Source organism: Ranitomeya variabilis, chromosome 2 (genome assembly GCF_051348905.1).
Source record: "Ranitomeya variabilis isolate aRanVar5 chromosome 2, aRanVar5.hap1, whole genome shotgun sequence".
NCBI lineage: Eukaryota > Metazoa > Chordata > Amphibia > Anura > Dendrobatidae > Ranitomeya > Ranitomeya variabilis.
Genome location: NC_135233.1, coordinates 223,326,653 through 223,345,402, shown reverse-complemented (window position 1 = coordinate 223,345,402; position 18,750 = coordinate 223,326,653). Strand labels below are relative to the sequence as shown.

The window sequence follows — 18,750 nt, the reverse complement described above, 5'->3', positions numbered from 1 at the left end:
GCAGAACCTCATAACACAAAGAGCTTCACTTTAGTCAATAAGCAATTAACATGACATATCATACCTTCCTGTAAAGAAAAAAAATATATTAATTAAAGAGTAATTGCCATAAAGCTTCACCTTCCTGATAAAAAAAAGGTTCCTCAGCAGCTGGGATATTAAAAGATATATATCTATATTAGTCAATGAAGTTAAATCTTCCTGATAAAAAGGTAATTTAGCGCCTGGGGTTTTATATGAAATAAAATACGGTAATCCTTTTTTAACTTCCTACTAAAAAAGAGGTTCTGCAGCAGTTGGTATTATCGGGAAGTCACCTCGGGCTTCTAATAATGGTATAATGGGAGTCTGCCGGTGATATCAGTGTCCATACATGGCAGCATTAGGACACCCCCTGGAGATTGGGGCTGGGGGGGCAGTGAGGCATCAGGAGGGATGCTGGGAATGAGGAGATATACAGGCATGGATGAGGAGGGGGATGATGGGAGGAGTCAGGGCGCATGATTGATGATGATGGGGGTGGTAGTATGATTTTATGCCATCACCAGGGATGATCGCATCACGGCTGGCATCTTCTAGGGCACAGATAACTGCAGGGTGGAATGGAGAGTGGGGTGAGCCAGGGATGCATGGTGGGCTGGGGGAGGGGAGGCACGGATGAATGGCTGATGCTGCAGGGGATGATGGTGGTGCGTGCAGGGATGAGGGCAGCAGCAGGATGAATGGGCAGAAGGAGACAAGACACAAGGAGACACATCCGCAGGACACAGGGAGGGGTCTCCCTGCCACGGACCCGCACCGCTAGCCCCCCGCACCTGTGCTGCGCCCACCCGCCACTGCCCCCCAGCTTACTTTCTCCCACCACTGCCTTCAGCCCGCTGGGTGCCATCCTGACCGGTCCAAGAGCTAGAGCCGATCCGAGAGAGAGATCCGACTGCAGGGGAGAGGGAGGAGAGAGCTGGAGGTAGAGGAGGCTGAGGAGGAGGATGAGGCTGCTGTCAGCTGACCGGAGAGGAGGGGTGCTGCAGCAGAGCTGGGGAGGGGTGGCAGCTGTACCAACACCCTGCCATCACCAGGACACTACTGCCCCCATCATCTGCATCCTGGACTGTGGCCGTGCATCACACATCCCCCAGAACATCATTGTGTTACCCACCTATTATCTTTCTATCATTTATCTATCATCTATCTCTTATCTATCATATATCATCTGTTATCATTTATCTATTATCTATCTATTATCTATCTACAGTATTATCTATCTCCCTATTATCTATCATATCATCTGTTATCTATCATTTATCTATCATTTGTCTGTTATCTATATATTTTTCTATATATATCATTTGTCTGTTATCTATTATCTATCTATCTATTATCTATCTACAGTATTATCTATCTATTATCTATCATATCATCTGTTATCTATCATTGTCCATCTGGCTAATCGTTACTCGGATGTGTCCGCTCTCCGCAAAGTACTTGTTCTCACCCACAAAGCTCTCCACAGTACGGCACCCCCTTACATCTCCTCCCTCATTTCTGTCTATCGGCCTAACGACCGCTGCGCTCTGAAAATGACTTCCGACTAACCTCTGCACTAATCCGTACTTCCCACTCCCGTCTCCAAGACTTCTCCTGCGCTGCGCCAATCCTCTGGAATGCTCTACCCCAAGATATTAGGAACATCCACAACTTGCATAGTTTTAGGCGCTCCCTCAAAACACATTTGTTCAGAGCGGCCTACCACGTTCCCTAATCAAAGTCATTTTATGTTTGTGTGTGTGTAGCCCATTCACTATCTCATCTACCCCCCACCCCCTGAAGATGGCTGGACCATCATTGTAAATACATCATTGTAAATACACACCTGTACTTTGTATCTCCCCCACCTCATTGTAGATTGTAAGCTCTCACGAGCAGGGTCGTCTTATTTTGCTTTATTAATGTATTGTTAACATTGTTACCTATGATTGTTGTTTGAAACTGTTAAACTGTAAAGCGCTGCGGAATATGTTTGCACTATATAAATAAAGATTATTATTATCTATCATCTATCTATCATCTATCTATTATCTATCTATATGAGACTCCAGTCTCCCTTGAGGCAGCCATGTCCCTAGCGATCCGGGTTGATCTCCGTCTTCGACAGAGACGTAGGGAGACACCTTTGTGTACAGGAGGTCTGGGGTCAAGGGAGATCAGTACTGAGTCCCAGGGCCACCATCAAGGCATTACTGCCCTGACTGGCGTATGTGGCCCGGTGGGCAGAGGGGGCCCGCATCGGGCCCTGTCTCATCTGCTCACCGGACCCCTACCGGCATGCTAAACCAGGCCCTTAGCGGCGTTGCGGCAGTTTTTACGCTATTGACTTGTGGGCCCAAAACAGGAGGCGGACGAGACAGCGAGTCCCCTGAGAAGGATACCCACGGTTTCAAAAGAGCCTTATGGAATACACTGGGGATCTGCAGCGATGGGGGCAAGCGCAGGCGAAGTGCAACAGGATTAACTACCTCCAAAATTTCGTAAGGTCCAATAAACTTGGGACCCAACTTAGCAGAAGGAATCCTCAGCCTTATAAACTTAGTGGATAACCATACCTTATTCACCACTTGGAAATCTCCATGCTCCATGAAAAGTTTCGACACAGTTTCCGCATTAAGCAGCCCTGCCATTGGTACAAAATGCACTTGTTTGCTGAACCTATCCACCACCACCCAGACCACAGTTTTGCCATTAGAAGGAGGAAGGTCTGTGATAAAATCCTTGGACAGATGGGTCCAAGGTTTATCTGGAATTGGCAATGGCACCAATTCCCCAGTTGGCTGGTTACGGGAGGTTTTAGCGCGGGCACATGTGTCTCACAGGACGACACAAATACAGTGACATCAGAAGCCAATGAAGACCACCAAAACAGCCCAGCGATGGCTTTGTGCGTGGCCGAGATTCCCGGATGCCCACTCAGAGCCAAGTCATGGAACTCCCGGCGCACCCTTAAACGGGACTAGACAGGCACAAAAAACTTATTATCCGGTGTGGACAGAGAAGCAAGAAACTGGGCCTACCGAATCTCCCGCTCTAACTCCGAGTAAACTCCAGCCACAACCACCCCGTGTTGAAGAATGGAGGAAGGAGGTTTAGGAGGGGATATTGGATCCAAGCTGCGGGATAAGGCATCCACCTTGACTTTCTTGGATCCAGGCCTAAAAGTAATGGAAAACTGAAATCAAGAAAAAAAAAGTGACCACCTCGCCTGCTTCAGGGTTAAATGTTTGGCTACCTCAATGTAAGACAGGTTCTTGTGGTCTGTGATGACCGTGATTCGATAGACAGCCCCCTCCAAAAACTGCCTCCATTATTCAAAAGCCAATTTAATGGCTAGTAACTCCCGGTTACCCACATCATAATTCCTTTCTGCAGAGGAAAATGTTTTATAAAAGAAGGCACTGGGTCTTAAATTGGTTAACGTGGTGGGCCCTTGAGACAACACCGCCCCCACTCCCACCTCCGAGGCGTCCACCTCCACGATACATGGCTTAGACAGATCAGGATGAATTAGTACAGGGGTGTTGTGAATTTACCTTTTGGCTCCCTCTAGTGGCTACTAGTGATTTTACTCTGGGAATGTCTATCATCCCTTGTATGCTCACCTGGGTCGTTAGGTCAGGGGTGTTGCTATATAAGCTCCCTGGACCTTCAGTTCAATGCCTGGCAACGTTGATATCAGAGCTAATCTGTAGTGCTCTTGTCTACTGATCCTGGTTCCTGCGTGATTAAGCTAAGTCCGCTTTCTTGCTTTTTGCTATTTGTTTTTGTTTGCATTTTTGTCCAGCTTGTTCATTATCTGTATCCTTTCCTTGCTGGAAGCTCTAGGGAGGCTGGAGTTCTCCCCCCGGGCCATTAGACGGTTCGGGGGTTCTTGAATCTCCAGTGTGGAATTTTGTTAGGGTTTTTGTTGACCATATAAGTTATCTTACTACATTCTGCTATTAGTAAGCGGGCCTCTCTTTGCTAAACCTAGTTCATCTCTGTGTTTGTCATTTCCTCTTACCTCACCGTTATTATTTGTGGGGGGCTTGTATCCTACTTTTGGGGTCTATTCTCTGGAGGCAAGAGAGGTCTTTGTTTTCCTCTTCTAGGGGTAGTTAGTCCTCCGGCTGGCGCGAGACATCTAGCGACCAACGTAGGCATGTTCCCCGGCTACTTCTAGTGTTGGCGTTAGGAGTAGATATATGGTCAACCCAGTTACCACTGCCCTATGAGCTGGATTTTTGCACTTCGCAGACTTGCTGATATCTCTGAGACCCTCGCCATTGGGGTCATAACAGTTTGCCAGGCCGATATTAAATGTTAAATGCATTGCAGAAGCGGGATTATAAGAAAGAAAGTTCTGAGGTTTTTTTTTCTCTCTCTCATTTTTTTTTCTTTTCCCCTTTAACTCTGAGTGGCTTGTGTTTGCTGCAGACATGAATGTCCAGACCTTGATTACAAGTGTGGACCAGCTTGCTGCTCGTGTGCAGGGCATACAAGATTATGTTATCAGAAATCCTATGTCAGAACCTAAGATACCGATTCCTGAACCATTTTCCGGAGACCGATTTAAATTTAGAAATTTCAGGAATAATTGTAAATTGTTTTTGTCCCTGAGACCCTGTTCATCTGGAGACTCCGCTCAGCAAGTAAAAATTGTTATTTCTTTTTTACGGGGCGACCCTCAGGATTGGGCCTTCTCGCTGGCGCCAGGAGATCCGGCATTGGCTGACATTGATGCGTTTTTTCTGGCGCTCGGTTTGCTTTATGAGGAACCCAATCTTGAGATTCAGGCAGAAAAAGCCTTGCTGGCGATGTCTCAGGGCCAGGACGAGGCCGAAGTGTATTGCCAAAAATTTCGGAAATGGTCCGTGCTGACCCAGTGGAACGAGTGTGCATTGGCTGCAAATGTTAGAAATGGCCTTTCTGAAGCCATTAAGAATGTGATGGTGGGTTTTCCCATTCCCACAGGTCTGAATGATTCTATGGCCCTGGCTATTCAAATCGACCGGCGGTTGCGGGAGCGCAAAACCGCAAATCCTCTCATGGTGTTGTCTGAACAGGCACCTGATTTAATGCAATGTGATAGAATCCTGACTAGAAATGAGCGGAAAATTCATAGACGCCAGAATGGCTTGTGTTACTACTGTGGTGATTCTACACATGTTATCTCAGCATGCTCTAAACGTCTTACTAAGGTTGTTAGTCCGGTCGCCATTGGTAATTTGCAACCTAAATTTATTCTATCTGTAACTTTGATTTGCTCACTGTCATCGTATCCTGTCATGGCGTTTGTGGACTCAGGTGCTGCCCTGAGCCTTATGGATCTGTCATTTGCCAAGCGCTGCGGATTTGTGCTTGAGCCATTGGAAAATCCTATCCCTCTTAGGGGCATTGACTCTACGCCATTGGCAAAAAATAAACCGCAGTTTTGGACACAGGTTACCATGTGCATGACTCCCGAACATCGGGAGGTAATACGTTTTCTTGTTCTACATAAAATGCATGATTTGGTTGTTTTGGGTTTGCCATGGTTACAGACCCATAATCCAGTCTTGGACTGGAAGGCTATGTCAGTGTCAAGCTGGGGCTGCCATGGAATTCACGGAGATTCCCTGCCCTTGTCTATTGCATCTTCTACGCCTTCGGAAGTTCCGGCGTATTTGTCTGATTATCAGGATGTCTTCAGCGAGTCTACGTCCAGTGCACTGCCTCCTCATAGGGAATGTGACTGTGCAATAGATTTGATTCCTGGCAGTAAGTTTCCTAAGGGGAGACTGTTTAATCTGTCGGTACCTGAACATACCGCGATGCGTTCATATATCAAGGAGTCTCTTGAGAAGGGGCATATCCGTCCTTCTTCTTCCCCTCTTGGTGCGGGATTCTTTTTTGTGGCCAAAAAGGACGGATCTTTGAGGCCTTGTATTGACTATCGGCTTTTAAATAAGATCACTGTCAAATTTCAGTATCCTTTGCCGCTGTTGTCAGATTTGTTTGCCCGGATTAAAGGTGCCAAGTGGTTCACCAAGATAGACCTTCGTGGTGCGTACAACCTTGTGCGCATTAAGCAAGGCGATGAATGGAAAACCGCATTCAATACGCCCGAAGGTCATTTTGAGTACTTGGTGATGCCATTTGGGCTCTCTAATGCACCTTCAGTTTTTCAGTCCTTCATGCATGACATTTTCCGGAAGTATCTGGATAAATTTTTGATTGTTTATCTGGATGATATTCTGTTTTTTTCTGATGATTGGGACTCGCATGTGGAGCAGGTCAGGATGGTTTTTGAGATTCTGCGTGAAAATTCTTTGTTTGTAAAAGGCTCAAAGTGTCTCTTTGGTGTACAGAAGGTTCCCTTTTTGGGGTTCATTTTTTCCCCTTCTGCTGTGGAGATGGATCCAGTCAAGGTCCGAGCTATTCATGATTGGACTCAACCCTCGTCAGTTAAGAGTCTTCAGAAGTTCTTGGGTTTTGCTAACTTCTACCGTCGTTTTATCGCAAATTTCTCTAGCGTTGTTAAACTGCTGACGGATATGACCAAGAAAGGCTCTGATGTAGCTAACTGGGCTCCTGCTGCCGTGGAGGCTTTCCAGGAGTTGAAACGCCGGTTTACTTCGGCGCCTGTTTTGTGCCAGCCTGACGTCTCGCTTCCCTTTCAGGTTGAGGTGGATGCTTCGGAGATTGGGGCAGGGGCCGTTTTGTCGCAGAGAGGCCCTGGTTGCTCTACTATGAGACCTTGTGCCTTTTTCTCTAGGAAGTTTTCGCCGGCAGAGCGAAATTATGATGTGGGCAATCGGGAGTTGTTGGCCATGAAGTGGGCATTTGAGGAGTGGCGTCATTGGCTCGAGGGTGCTAAGCATCGTGTGGTGGTCTTGACTGATCACAAGAATTTGATGTATCTCGAGTCTGCTAAACGCCTGAATCCTAGACAGGCCCGCTGGTCATTGTTTTTCTCCCGTTTTGACTTTGTGGTCTCGTATTTACCAGGTTCTAAGAATCAAAGAAAATCTTAATGAAGCATTAAGCAGCATTATATCAAAGAAAATATTATCATAAAGAGTAAAGATCCATATTTTCACTTAAATAGCCGCATAAGCCATGGACATATTATGAGCCCAATCGCAATTTATATAAATAAACAACCAGAGCACAAAACGCGATCAAAGAAGGGCAAAAGGTATTATAAAAAATGAAAAAACTTTATTGCATATAATAAAGACAGGTAACTAACAGTGGGTCAAACCACAAAACAGTTGTGTTAACAAACATGAAAAAACGCGGGACATGGACTAATGGCAGTACATGGTTAATATTAAATATTTGGCTATTGTAACCCTCCTGGCAATATACATAGTAATAAGGCGGTGGAGGCACCAGGGAAGTCCCACAGGAAGCAAATAGAAAATATAATAGTGTCACCAATACAAAAAGAAAGATAGTGTGGACACAGATAATTCAGCGATATTGCATACCTGTGTTACCAACCAAGGACCACCAGGATATTACAGGAGGGGGCCAACAAAGAAGTCCACTTCACCCCGACGCACGTTTCGGCGGAGCCTTCGTCAGGGGGCATGGCTAAAACTCGTGGTGCACGTTTAAATAGAGAACCGGAACCAGTCAGTGAGTACCCGGAAGTAATACACCGTCACCATAGAAACGCTGTGCTGTTAGCGGCCGATAAAGAAAAGTACGACCAAAGATGTCGAATGTATTGCAATGAAGAATACAGCGACAGCGTATATATTAAAGTAAAAAAAAAATAAACAATGTAGTCCATCGCTACTAAGCGACGCATGCGCCGCCGAATGCCGGGCTCTGTCAAATGGCGTCGGCGTCATGGGGAGGCGGAGCCGGGACACACGTGACCGGGCTCACGTGACCCCAGGGAGACACCGAAAGCCAGGAAACACAGACGGGCACGGCGCGCAGGCGTACTGAGCAATGGACCAAAGGACGGATTCCCCTTAGGGACAAGACAGCAGAATGAATCAGATATAACGTAAGAAAATCACAGCAAATACTTAAAACGATCTCAAATGCTGACAACAGTTTAAACAATGCGACAATTATAATACCAAATAGACAACATCCACAAACATTATATAATATAAAACATATAGTTGACATAATCAAGGATGTATAAAATATTGGTAAATCAATCCATCCATTGGACCACTGATGATGTCGACAAATAAACGAAAAAGTAGATTCACTGCATTTATCTTGACCCAAGGGGACTAGTACTTGAGAATATTCCAGGAATCACGTGGGGTTACGGATTACCCTACAATGTTAAAATAAAATTAAAAACAATAATAAAACATGTTAGATAAACAACATAAGATGGAAAAGAGACAACCAGACACCAGCTAAAGAAAAGGGGCAAAGCTTATTTGTTCATTCAAACCATTAGGGTGGATAGTATTTAGGGCCCAGATCCAGCGTGATTCCATTTGGGCAAGTCTTTGAGACATCCTGCCACCACGGATATTATTGTCCAAGGAATCAATGCCTCTTGCACGAAAGAGGGAAGCATCACAGTTATGGTTAAACCAAAAATGTTTAGGAATTGTTTTTAATAGTGATGAATCAGTATACTCCTTGGCCGCAAGAATATCCCTTACATGTTCCCTTATACGTATTTTAAGGGGGCGTGTGGTGAGACCAACATAAATAAGACCACACGGGCAGGTAGCGAAATAAACCACATACCGAGTAGAGCACGTGATATATTTCCTAATTTTGTACGTCCTTGACCTATCTGCATTAAAAAAGGAATCGCATCTATCAATATTTGGGCACGCCACACAGTCCCCACAGGGAACACATCCGACCCTTCTGGGCAATTGATCCAGAAAGGACGGTTTATTAGCAGCATTATAGTGGCTATGTACAAGTATGTCCCTTAAGTTCTTAGAGCGTCTAGTAGAAAAGGCAGGTTTTTCAGGTATATATTTAGCAATTACAGGATCCGCCCTTAAGATAGGCCAGGATTTCGTAAGTGACTCCCTTAAAGATTCAAAATGGTTCTGGTAGTTGGTAACAAATCTCACCATATCGGTTTGTATTTTAGAACCAGAATTGTATAAAAGATCATGGCGGGAGGCATATCTAGCACGATTATAGGCATGCTTTACCATCCTCCGACTATAACCCCTCTCATAGAATCTTGTTTTGAGGTCAATAGCCTGTCTTTCAAAATCAGCAGAATTTGAACAGATTCTGCGCAAGCGAAGAAACTGTCCAATGGGGACAGATCGAATTACATGTCCAGGATGGGCAGATGAGGCGTGCAGCAAGGTGTTTGTTGACGTGGGCTTTCTATAGATGTCCGACTGAATATCGTCATTGGCATCCCTTTTCACCAAAACATCCAAAAATTCTACACTATCTCTGTCAAAATGATATGTAAGTTTAATATTATTATTATTCTTGTTTAGAGATCCCATAAATTGTTGAAGTAGGTCAACCGAACCCTGCCAGATCAGGAATACATCATCTATGTACCGCGTCCAGAGTAGGACGCGGTCAACAGATGACGCCCGATCTGACAGGAAGAGGTCCCTCTCCCACAGCCCCAGGAACAGACCAGCGTAGGCTGGCGCGAAAGCCGCCCCCATGGCCGTCCCTTGGAGCTGCAGGAAGAAGGACCCCTTAAAAATGAAAAAATTATGGGTTAACGTAAATTCAAGGATCTCCAATACAAAGCACTGAAAATCAATAGGGTGATCCGACATACTCAAAAAATGTTTCACAGCATGGAGCCCATCACTATTAAAAACAATTCCTAAACATTTTTGGTTTAACCATAACTGTGATGCTTCCCTCTTTCGTGCAAGAGGCATTGATTCCTTGGACAATAATATCCGTGGTGGCAGGATGTCTCAAAGACTTGCCCAAATGGAATCACGCTGGATCTGGGCCCTAAATACTATCCACCCTAATGGTTTGAATGAACAAATAAGCTTTGCCCCTTTTCTTTAGCTGGTGTCTGGTTGTCTCTTTTCCATCTTATGTTGTTTATCTAACATGTTTTATTATTGTTTTTAATTTTATTTTAACATTGTAGGGTAATCCGTAACCCCACGTGATTCCTGGAATATTCTCAAGTACTAGTCCCCTTGGGTCAAGATAAATGCAGTGAATCTACTTTTTCGTTTATTTGTCGACATCATCAGTGGTCCAATGGATGGATTGATTTACCAATATTTTATACATCCTTGATTATGTCAACTATATGTTTTATATTATATAATGTTTGTGGATGTTGTCTATTTGGTATTATAATTGTCGCATTGTTTAAACTGTTGTCAGCATTTGAGATCGTTTTAAGTATTTGCTGTGATTTTCTTACGTTATATCTGATTCATTCTGCTGTCTTGTCCCTAAGGGGAATCCGTCCTTTGGTCCATTGCTCAGTACGCCTGCGCGCCGTGCCCGTCTGTGTTTCCTGGCTTTCGGTGTCTCCCTGGGGTCACGTGAGCCCGGTCACGTGTGTCCCGGCTCCGCCTCCCCATGACGCCGACGCCATTTGACAGAGCCCGGCATTCGGCGGCGCATGCGTCGCTTAGTAGCGATGGACTACATTGTTTATTTATTTTTTTTACTTTAATATATACGCTGTCGCTGTATTCTTCATTGCAATACATTCGACATCTTTGGTCGTACTTTTCTTTATCGGCCGCTAACAGCACAGCGTTTCTATGGTGACGGTGTATTACTTCCGGGTACTCACTGACTGGTTCCGGTTCTCTATTTAAACGTGCACCACGAGTTTTAGCCATGCCCCCTGACGAAGGCTCCGCCGAAACGCGCGTCGGGGTGACGTGGACTTCTTTGTTGGCCCCCTCCTGTAATATCCTGGTGGTCCTTGGTTGGTAACACAGGTATGCAATATCGCTGAATTATCTGTGTCCACACTATCTTTCTTTTTGTATTGGTGACACTATTATATTTTCTATTTGCTTCCTGTGGGACTTCCCTGGTGCCTCCACCGCCTTATTACTATGTATATTGCCAGGAGGGTTACAATAGCCAAATATTTAATATTAACCATGTACTGCCATTAGTCCATGTCCCGCGTTATTTCATGTTTGTTAACACAACTGTTTTGTGGTTTGACCCACTGTTAGTTACCTGTCTTTATTATATGCAATAAAGTTTTTTCATTTTTTATAATACCTTTTGCCCTTCTTTGATCGCGTTTTGTGCTCTGGTTGTTTATTTATATAAATTGCGATTGGGCTCATAATATGTCCATGCCTTATGCGGCTATTTAAGTGAAAATATGGATCTTTACTCTTTATGATAATATTTTCTTTGATATAATGCTGCTTAATGCTTCATTAAGATTTTCTTTGATTGTATTTGCTGTGTTTTGCACAGGTTCTACTTTTCTTGATGAAATGGACTATAAAGCCAAAGAAAAATCTTGGCTTAATCAAATCGAGCAGGTATTCGGTGGTGACACCCTTGAGACACCATCATCATCTGGCTCCACCTGGGAAAACCAGTTTTTAGATCTTAAGATATTGTTCATCAAACGTACTAAAATATGGTGGAATCGGGCTTTTCTACAAAAATATGTAGGACGTAAAATTATACCTCGGGGCCTACGGGTAAAGGTGATTCCAGCATTTCCCGTTGAGGATGACTCCTTTGTTGCAAAATGGGAGGAGGCGTGCAGTAACTGTTCTACTACTTTGATGCAACTACTGATAGACTTGAATTCAAAGTCGATTGTGGACCTTGATGCATCTATTGATGCGGCTCTGATGGAATTTAAATCTAAATGTCCTACTGAGGTGTTCAAGGGCTATGAGGGACAATTGGAGAAAACTCTTGATTCCGTGGTGAAAAAGATCAATGAAGCACAAACTATTAAGTTTAGCCGTGATATGAGAGATTATCAAACTAATAATGTTTTCTTTTGGCGAAAACCGGCATCTATATCTACACGGACGAAACGTACTCCGTCCTTCTCCTCTGTATCTTCTCTGAGTGAGCTTTCTGATTCTGCTTCCTCTTATACCACAAGATCTGGTATGAACTACAGAAAGACCAATAAACGAAATTATCATCCCTATAGACGTACCAACCATAAGTCATATGAATCCCTTGATAGGGATAATAAGGTAATCAATCTCAGTGACCATATATTTTCCAATACTGATTTGTCTATTCTATCTAGGGGCCTTACCTTTTCGCCTGCATCCAGGTTCGATACCTTCTCTGCTATCAAAGATTTACATCTCTTTGCGAGATCTTTATTATTTAAAAAGCATTTTCATGATGGTGATCTGCATTCTCTGTTTCCTACAGAAGAGGAACAATCCGCTTTGAGAATATTGGAAGAACTGCATGCTGATCACAACACCTCAATTGATGGTAAGATACCTCCCTCGATTAGACCTCGTTCCAGGAAATTCCCCCCTCTATCTACCTGTGCTAATGTGGACCTTTTTGTCCAAGTTGTAACTAAAGATCTGATGAAAATACCACATCAGGTCAGACAGGATAATTTGACACGTCTTGAACGTCAGCGTCTGGAACATCTTCGGTCACTTCCAGACGTTATTTTCAAGCCGGCAGATAAGGGGGGCAATGTGGTCATTTGGCCGAATAATATGTATGAGAAGGAAGCTTTTCGCCACTTGAATGACAAATTATGTTATAAAAAATTGACTTTCAACCCTCTCCTTAAATTTACATCTGAACTTGATCTCATACTTAGTAGGGCAGTCGATAACTGTATCATCAAAAAGGAACTGGCACAGGCATTGTTAATCAATGAACCTACCATCTCCACCCTATATTTGCTACCCAAATTACATAAGAATGCCACTTGCCCCCCTGGACGCCCTATTATTTCTGGAGCGGGGAATTTCCTGGAGCATGTCAATCGTTGGATTGATTCCATACTACAGCCATTTGTTACCAGTCTTCCATCATTCTTAAAGGATACTGGGGCGTTCCTCAGGATCATTGATGATTTACATCTTGATCCTGATACACTTATGGTAGTAGCTGATGTGGAGTCGCTTTATACAAGCATCAGACATTCTGATGGGCTCCATGCTGTGAAACATTTTTTGAGTATGTCGGATCACCCTATTGATTTTCAGTGCTTTGTATTGGAGATCCTTGAATTTACGTTAACCCATAATTTTTTCATTTTTAAGGGGTCCTTCTTCCTGCAGCTCCAAGGGACGGCCATGGGGGCGGCTTTCGCGCCAGCCTACGCTGGTCTGTTCCTGGGGCTGTGGGAGGGGGACCTCTTCCTGTCAGATCGGGCGTCATCTGTTGACCGCGTCCTACTCTGGACGCGGTACATAGATGATGTATTCCTGATCTGGCAGGGTTCGGTTGACCTACTTCAACAATTTATGGGATCTCTAAACAAGAATAATAATAATATTAAACTTACATATAATTTTGACAGAGATAGTGTAGAATTTTTGGATGTTTTGGTGAAAAGGGATGCCAATGACGATATTCAGTCGGACATCTATAGAAAGCCCACGTCAACAAACACCTTGCTGCACGCCTCATCTGCCCATCCTGGACATGTAATTCGATCTGTCCCCATTGGACAGTTTCTTCGCTTGCGCAGAATCTGTTCAAATTCTGCTGATTTTGAAAGACAGGCTATTGACCTCAAAACAAGATTCTATGAGAGGGGTTATAGTCGGAGGATGGTAAAGCATGCCTATAATCGTGCTAGATATGCCTCCCGCCATGATCTTTTATACAAATCTGGTTCTAAAATACAAACCGATATGGTGAGATTTGTTACCAACTACCAGAACCATTTTGAATCTTTAAGGGAGTCACTTACGAAATCCTGGCCTATCTTAAGGGCGGATCCTGTAATTGCTAAATATATACCTGAAAAACCTGCCTTTTCTACTAGACGCTCTAAGAACTTAAGGGACATACTTGTACATAGCCACTATAATGCTGCTAATAAACCGTCCTTTCTGGATCAATTGCCCAGAAGGGTCGGATGTGTTCCCTGTGGGGACTGTGTGGCGTGCCCAAATATTGATAGATGCGATTCCTTTTTTAATGCAGATAGGTCAAGGACGTACAAAATTAGGAAATATATCACGTGCTCTACTCGGTATGTGGTTTATTTCGCTACCTGCCCGTGTGGTCTTATTTATGTTGGTCTCACCACACGCCCCCTTAAAATACGTATAAGGGAACATGTAAGGGATATTCTTGCGGCCAAGGAGTATACTGATTCATCACTATTAAAAACAATTCCTAAACATTTTTGGTTTAACCATAACTGTGATGCTTCCCTCTTTCGTGCAAGAGGCATTGATTCCTTGGACAATAATATCCGTGGTGGCAGGATGTCTCAAAGACTTGCCCAAATGGAATCACGCTGGATCTGGGCCCTAAATACTATCCACCCTAATGGTTTGAATGAACAAATAAGCTTTGCCCCTTTTCTTTAGCTGGTGTCTGGTTGTCTCTTTTCCATCTTATGTTGTTTATCTAACATGTTTTATTATTGTTTTTAATTTTATTTTAACATTGTAGGGTAATCCGTAACCCCACGTGATTCCTGGAATATTCTCAAGTACTAGTCCCCTTGGGTCAAGATAAATGCAGTGAATCTACTTTTTCGTTTATTTGTCGACATCATCAGTGGTCCAATGGATGGATTGATTTACCAATATTTTATACATCCTTGATTATGTCAACTATATGTTTTATATTATATAATGTTTGTGGATGTTGTCTATTTGGTATTATAATTGTCGCATTGTTTAAACTGTTGTCAGCATTTGAGATCGTTTTAAGTATTTGCTGTGATTTTCTTACGTTATATCTGATTCATTCTGCTGTCTTGTCCCTAAGGGGAATCCGTCCTTTGGTCCATTGCTCAGTACGCCTGCGCGCCGTGCCCGTCTGTGTTTCCTGGCTTTCGGTGTCTCCCTGGGGTCACGTGAGCCCGGTCACGTGTGTCCCGGCTCCGCCTCCCCATGACGCCGACGCCATTTGACAGAGCCCGGCATTCGGCGGCGCATGCGTCGCTTAGTAGCGATGGACTACATTGTTTATTTTTTTTACTTTAATATATACGCTGTCGCTGCATTCTTCATTGCAATACATTCGACATCTTTGGTCGTACTTTTCTTTATCGGCCGCTAACAGCACAGCGTTTCTATGGTGACGGTGTATTACTTCCGGGTACTCACTGACTGGTTCCGGTTCTCTATTTAAACGTGCACCACGAGTTTTAGCCATGCCCCCTGACGAAGGCTCCGCCGAAACGCGCGTCGGGGTGACGTAGACTTCTTTGTTGGCCCCCTCCTGTAATATCCTGGTGGTCCTTGGTTGGTAACACAGGTATGCAATATCGCTGAATTATCTGTGTCCACACTATCTTTCTTTTTGTATTGGTGACACTATTATATTTTCTATTTGCTTCCTGTGGGACTTCCCTGGTGCCTCCACCGCCTTATTACTATGTATATTGCCAGGAGGGTTACAATAGCCAAATATTTAATATTAACCATGTACTGCCATTAGTCCATGTCCCGCGTTTTTTCATGTTTGTTAACACAACTGTTTTGTGGTTTGACCCACTGTTAGTTACCTGTCTTTATTATATGCAATAAAGTTTTTTCATTTTTTATAATACCTTTTGCCCTTCTTTGATCGCGTTTTGTGCTCTGGTTGTTTATTCAGGTTCTAAGAATGTGAAGGCCGATGCTCTGTCTAGGAGCTTTGTGCCTGATGCTCCTGGAGTCGCTGAACCTGAGGGTATTCTTAAGGAAGGAGTTATCTTGTCAGCTATTTCTCCAGATCTGCGACGTGTGTTGCAGAGATTTCAGGCTGGTAGGCCTGACTCTTGTCCACCTGACAGATTGTTTGTGCCTGCTAAATGGACCAGCAGAGTCATTTCCGAGGTTCATTCCTCAGTGTTGGCAGGGCACCCGGGAATTTTTGGCACCAGAGATCTGGTGGCCAGGTCCTTTTGGTGGCCTTCCTTGTCAAGGGATGTGCGGTCATTTGTTCACTCCTGTGGTACTTGTGCTCGAGCTAAGCCTTGCTGTTCTCGTGCCAGCGGGTTGCTCTTGCCCTTGCCTGTCCCGAAGAGACCTTGGACACACATCTCTATGGATTTCATTTCGGATCTTCCGGTGTCTAAGGGCATGTCTGTCATCTGGGTGATATGTGATCGTTTCTCCAAGATGGTCCATCTGGTTCCTTTGCCTAAGCTGCCTTCCTCTTCTGATCTGGTTCCTGTGTTCTTCCAGAACGTGGTTCGTTTGCACGGCATTCCTGAGAATATTGTGTCGGACAGAGGATCCCAGTTTGTTTACAGGTTCTGGCGATCCTTTTGTGGTAGGATGGGCATTGATTTGTCGTTTTCCTCCGCTTTTCATCCACAGACTAACGGACAAACGGAGCGAACTAATCAGACTCTGGAGGCGTATTTGAGGTGTTTTGTCTCTTCTGATCAGGATGATTGGGTGACCTTCTTGCCGTTGGCTGAATTTGCCCTTAATAATCGGGCTAGTTCTGCCACCTTGGTTTCGCCATTTTTCTGCAACTCCGGTTTCCATCCTCGTTTTTCCTGGGGACATGTGGAGCCTTCTGACTGTCCTGGAGTGGATTCTGTGGTGGATAGGTTGCAGCGGATCTGGAATCATGTGGTGGACAACTTGAAGTTGTCACAGGAGAAGGCTCAGCGTTTTGCCAACCGCCGCCGCGGTGTGGGTCCCCGACTTCGTGTTGGGGATTTGGTATGGCTGTCTTCTCGATTTGTTCCTATGAAGGTCTCCTCTCCCAAATTTAAGCCTCGATTCATTGGTCCTTACAGGATATTGGAGATCCTTAATCCTGTGTCCTTTCGCCTGGATCTTCCGGTGTCGTTTGCCATTCACAATGTATTTCATAGGTCCTTGTTGCAGCGGTACGTTGTGCCTGTGGTTCCTTCTGCTGAGCCTCCTGCTCCGGTGTTGGTTGAGGGCGAGTTGGAGTACGTGGTGGAGAAGATCTTAGATTCTCGTCTCTCCAGGCGGAGGCTTCAGTACCTGGTCAAGTGGAAGGGCTATGGTCAGGAGGATAATTCCTGGGTGGTCGCCTCTGATGTGCATGCGGCCGATTTAGTTCGTGCCTTTCACGCCGCTCATCCTGATCGCCCTGGTGGTCTTGGTGAGGGTTCGGTGACCCCTCACTAAGGGGGGGTACTGTTGTGAATTTACCTTTTGGCTCCCTCTAGTGGCTACTAGTGATTTTACTCTGGGTATGTCTATCATCCCTTGTATGCTCACCTGGGTCGTTAGGTCAGGGGTGTTGCTATATAAGCTCCCTGGACCTTCAGTTCAATGCCTGGCAACGTTGATATCAGAGCTAATCTGTAGTGCTCTTGTCTACTGATCCTGGTTCCTGCGTGATTAAGCTAAGTCCGCTTTCTTGCTTTTTGCTATTTGTTTTTGTTTGCATTTTTGTCCAGCTTGTTCATTATCTGTATCCTTTCCTTGCTGGAAGCTCTAGGGAGGCTGGAGTTCTCCCCCCGGGCCGTTAGACGGTTCGGGGGTTCTTGAATCTCCAGTGTGGAATTTTGTTAGGGTTTTTGTTGACCATATAAGTTATCTTACTACATTCTGCTATTAGTAAGCGGGCCTCTCTTTGCTAAACCTAGTTCATCTCTGTGTTTGTCATTTCCTCTTACCTCACCGTTATTATTTGTGGGGGGCTTGTATCCTACTTTTGGGGTCTATTCTCTGGAGGCAAGAGAGGTCTTTGTTTTCCTCTTCTAGGGGTAGTTAGTCCTCCGGCTGGCGCGAGACATCTAGCGACCAACGTAGGCATGTTCCCCGGCTACTTCTAGTGTTGGCGTTAGGAGTAGATATATGGTCAACCCAGTTACCACTGCCCTATGAGCTGGATTTTTGCACTTCGCAGACTTGCTGATATCTCTGAGACCCTCGCCATTGGGGTCATAACACAGGGGCAGACATAAAACATTCTTTTAAAAATGAAAATGGCGCTAAAGCTGGAGCCGACCAATTTTTGATATCAGCCCCCTTGCGAGTTATACAACCCATGGCAAAAATTATGGAATCACCGGCCTTGGAGGATGTTCATTCAGTTGTTTAATTTTGTAGAAAAAAATCAGATCACAGACATGGCACAAAACTAAAGTAATTTCAAATGGCAACTTTCTGGCTTTAAGAAACACTAAAAGAAATCAAGAACAAAAAATGTGGTAGTCAGTAATGGTTACTTTTTTTTAACCAAGCATAGGTGAAAAATTATGGAATCACTAAATTCTGAGGAAAAAAATATGGAATAATGAAAAACAAAAAAAACACTCCAAAACATCCCTAGTATTTTGTTGCACCACCTCTGGCTTTTAGAACAGCTTGCAGTCTCTGAGGCATGGGCTTAATGAGTGTCAAACAGCACTCTTCATCAATCTGGCTCCAACTTTCTCTGATTGCTGTTGCCAGATCAGCTTTGCAGGTTGGAGCCTTGTCATGGACCATTTTCTTCATCTTCCACCAAAGATTTTCAATTGGATTGAGATCCAGACTATTTGCAGGCCATGACATTGACCTTATGTGTCTTTTTTCAAGGAATGTTTTCACAGTTTTTGCTCTATGGCAGGATGCATTATCATCTTGAAAAATGATTTCATCATCCCCAAACATCCTTTCAATTGATGGGATAAGAAAAGTGTCCAAAATA

At 44.3% G+C, this 18,750-nt stretch overlaps 2 protein-coding genes across 3 annotated transcripts in view; one reads left to right on the top strand and one right to left on the bottom strand.

The window, feature by feature from the left end:
* STXBP1 (syntaxin binding protein 1) overlaps positions 1-1,006 on the bottom strand; it is a 68,289-nt gene extending 67,283 nt beyond the window's left edge. Inside the window, exon 1 of one of the 2 annotated variants that reach the window (XM_077283737.1) lies at positions 853-1,006. In XM_077283737.1, coding sequence (XP_077139852.1) covers positions 853-889 — 37 coding nt within the window. In that variant the 5' untranslated portion in view covers positions 890-1,006. The remainder of the gene's footprint in view (positions 1-852) is intronic. The other variant, XM_077283736.1, reaches the window with a different exon arrangement.
* The window catches only part of PFKFB1 (6-phosphofructo-2-kinase/fructose-2,6-biphosphatase 1), a 724,603-nt gene that overhangs the window by 453,667 nt on the left and 252,186 nt on the right, over positions 1-18,750 (top strand). The window lies entirely within an intron of this gene.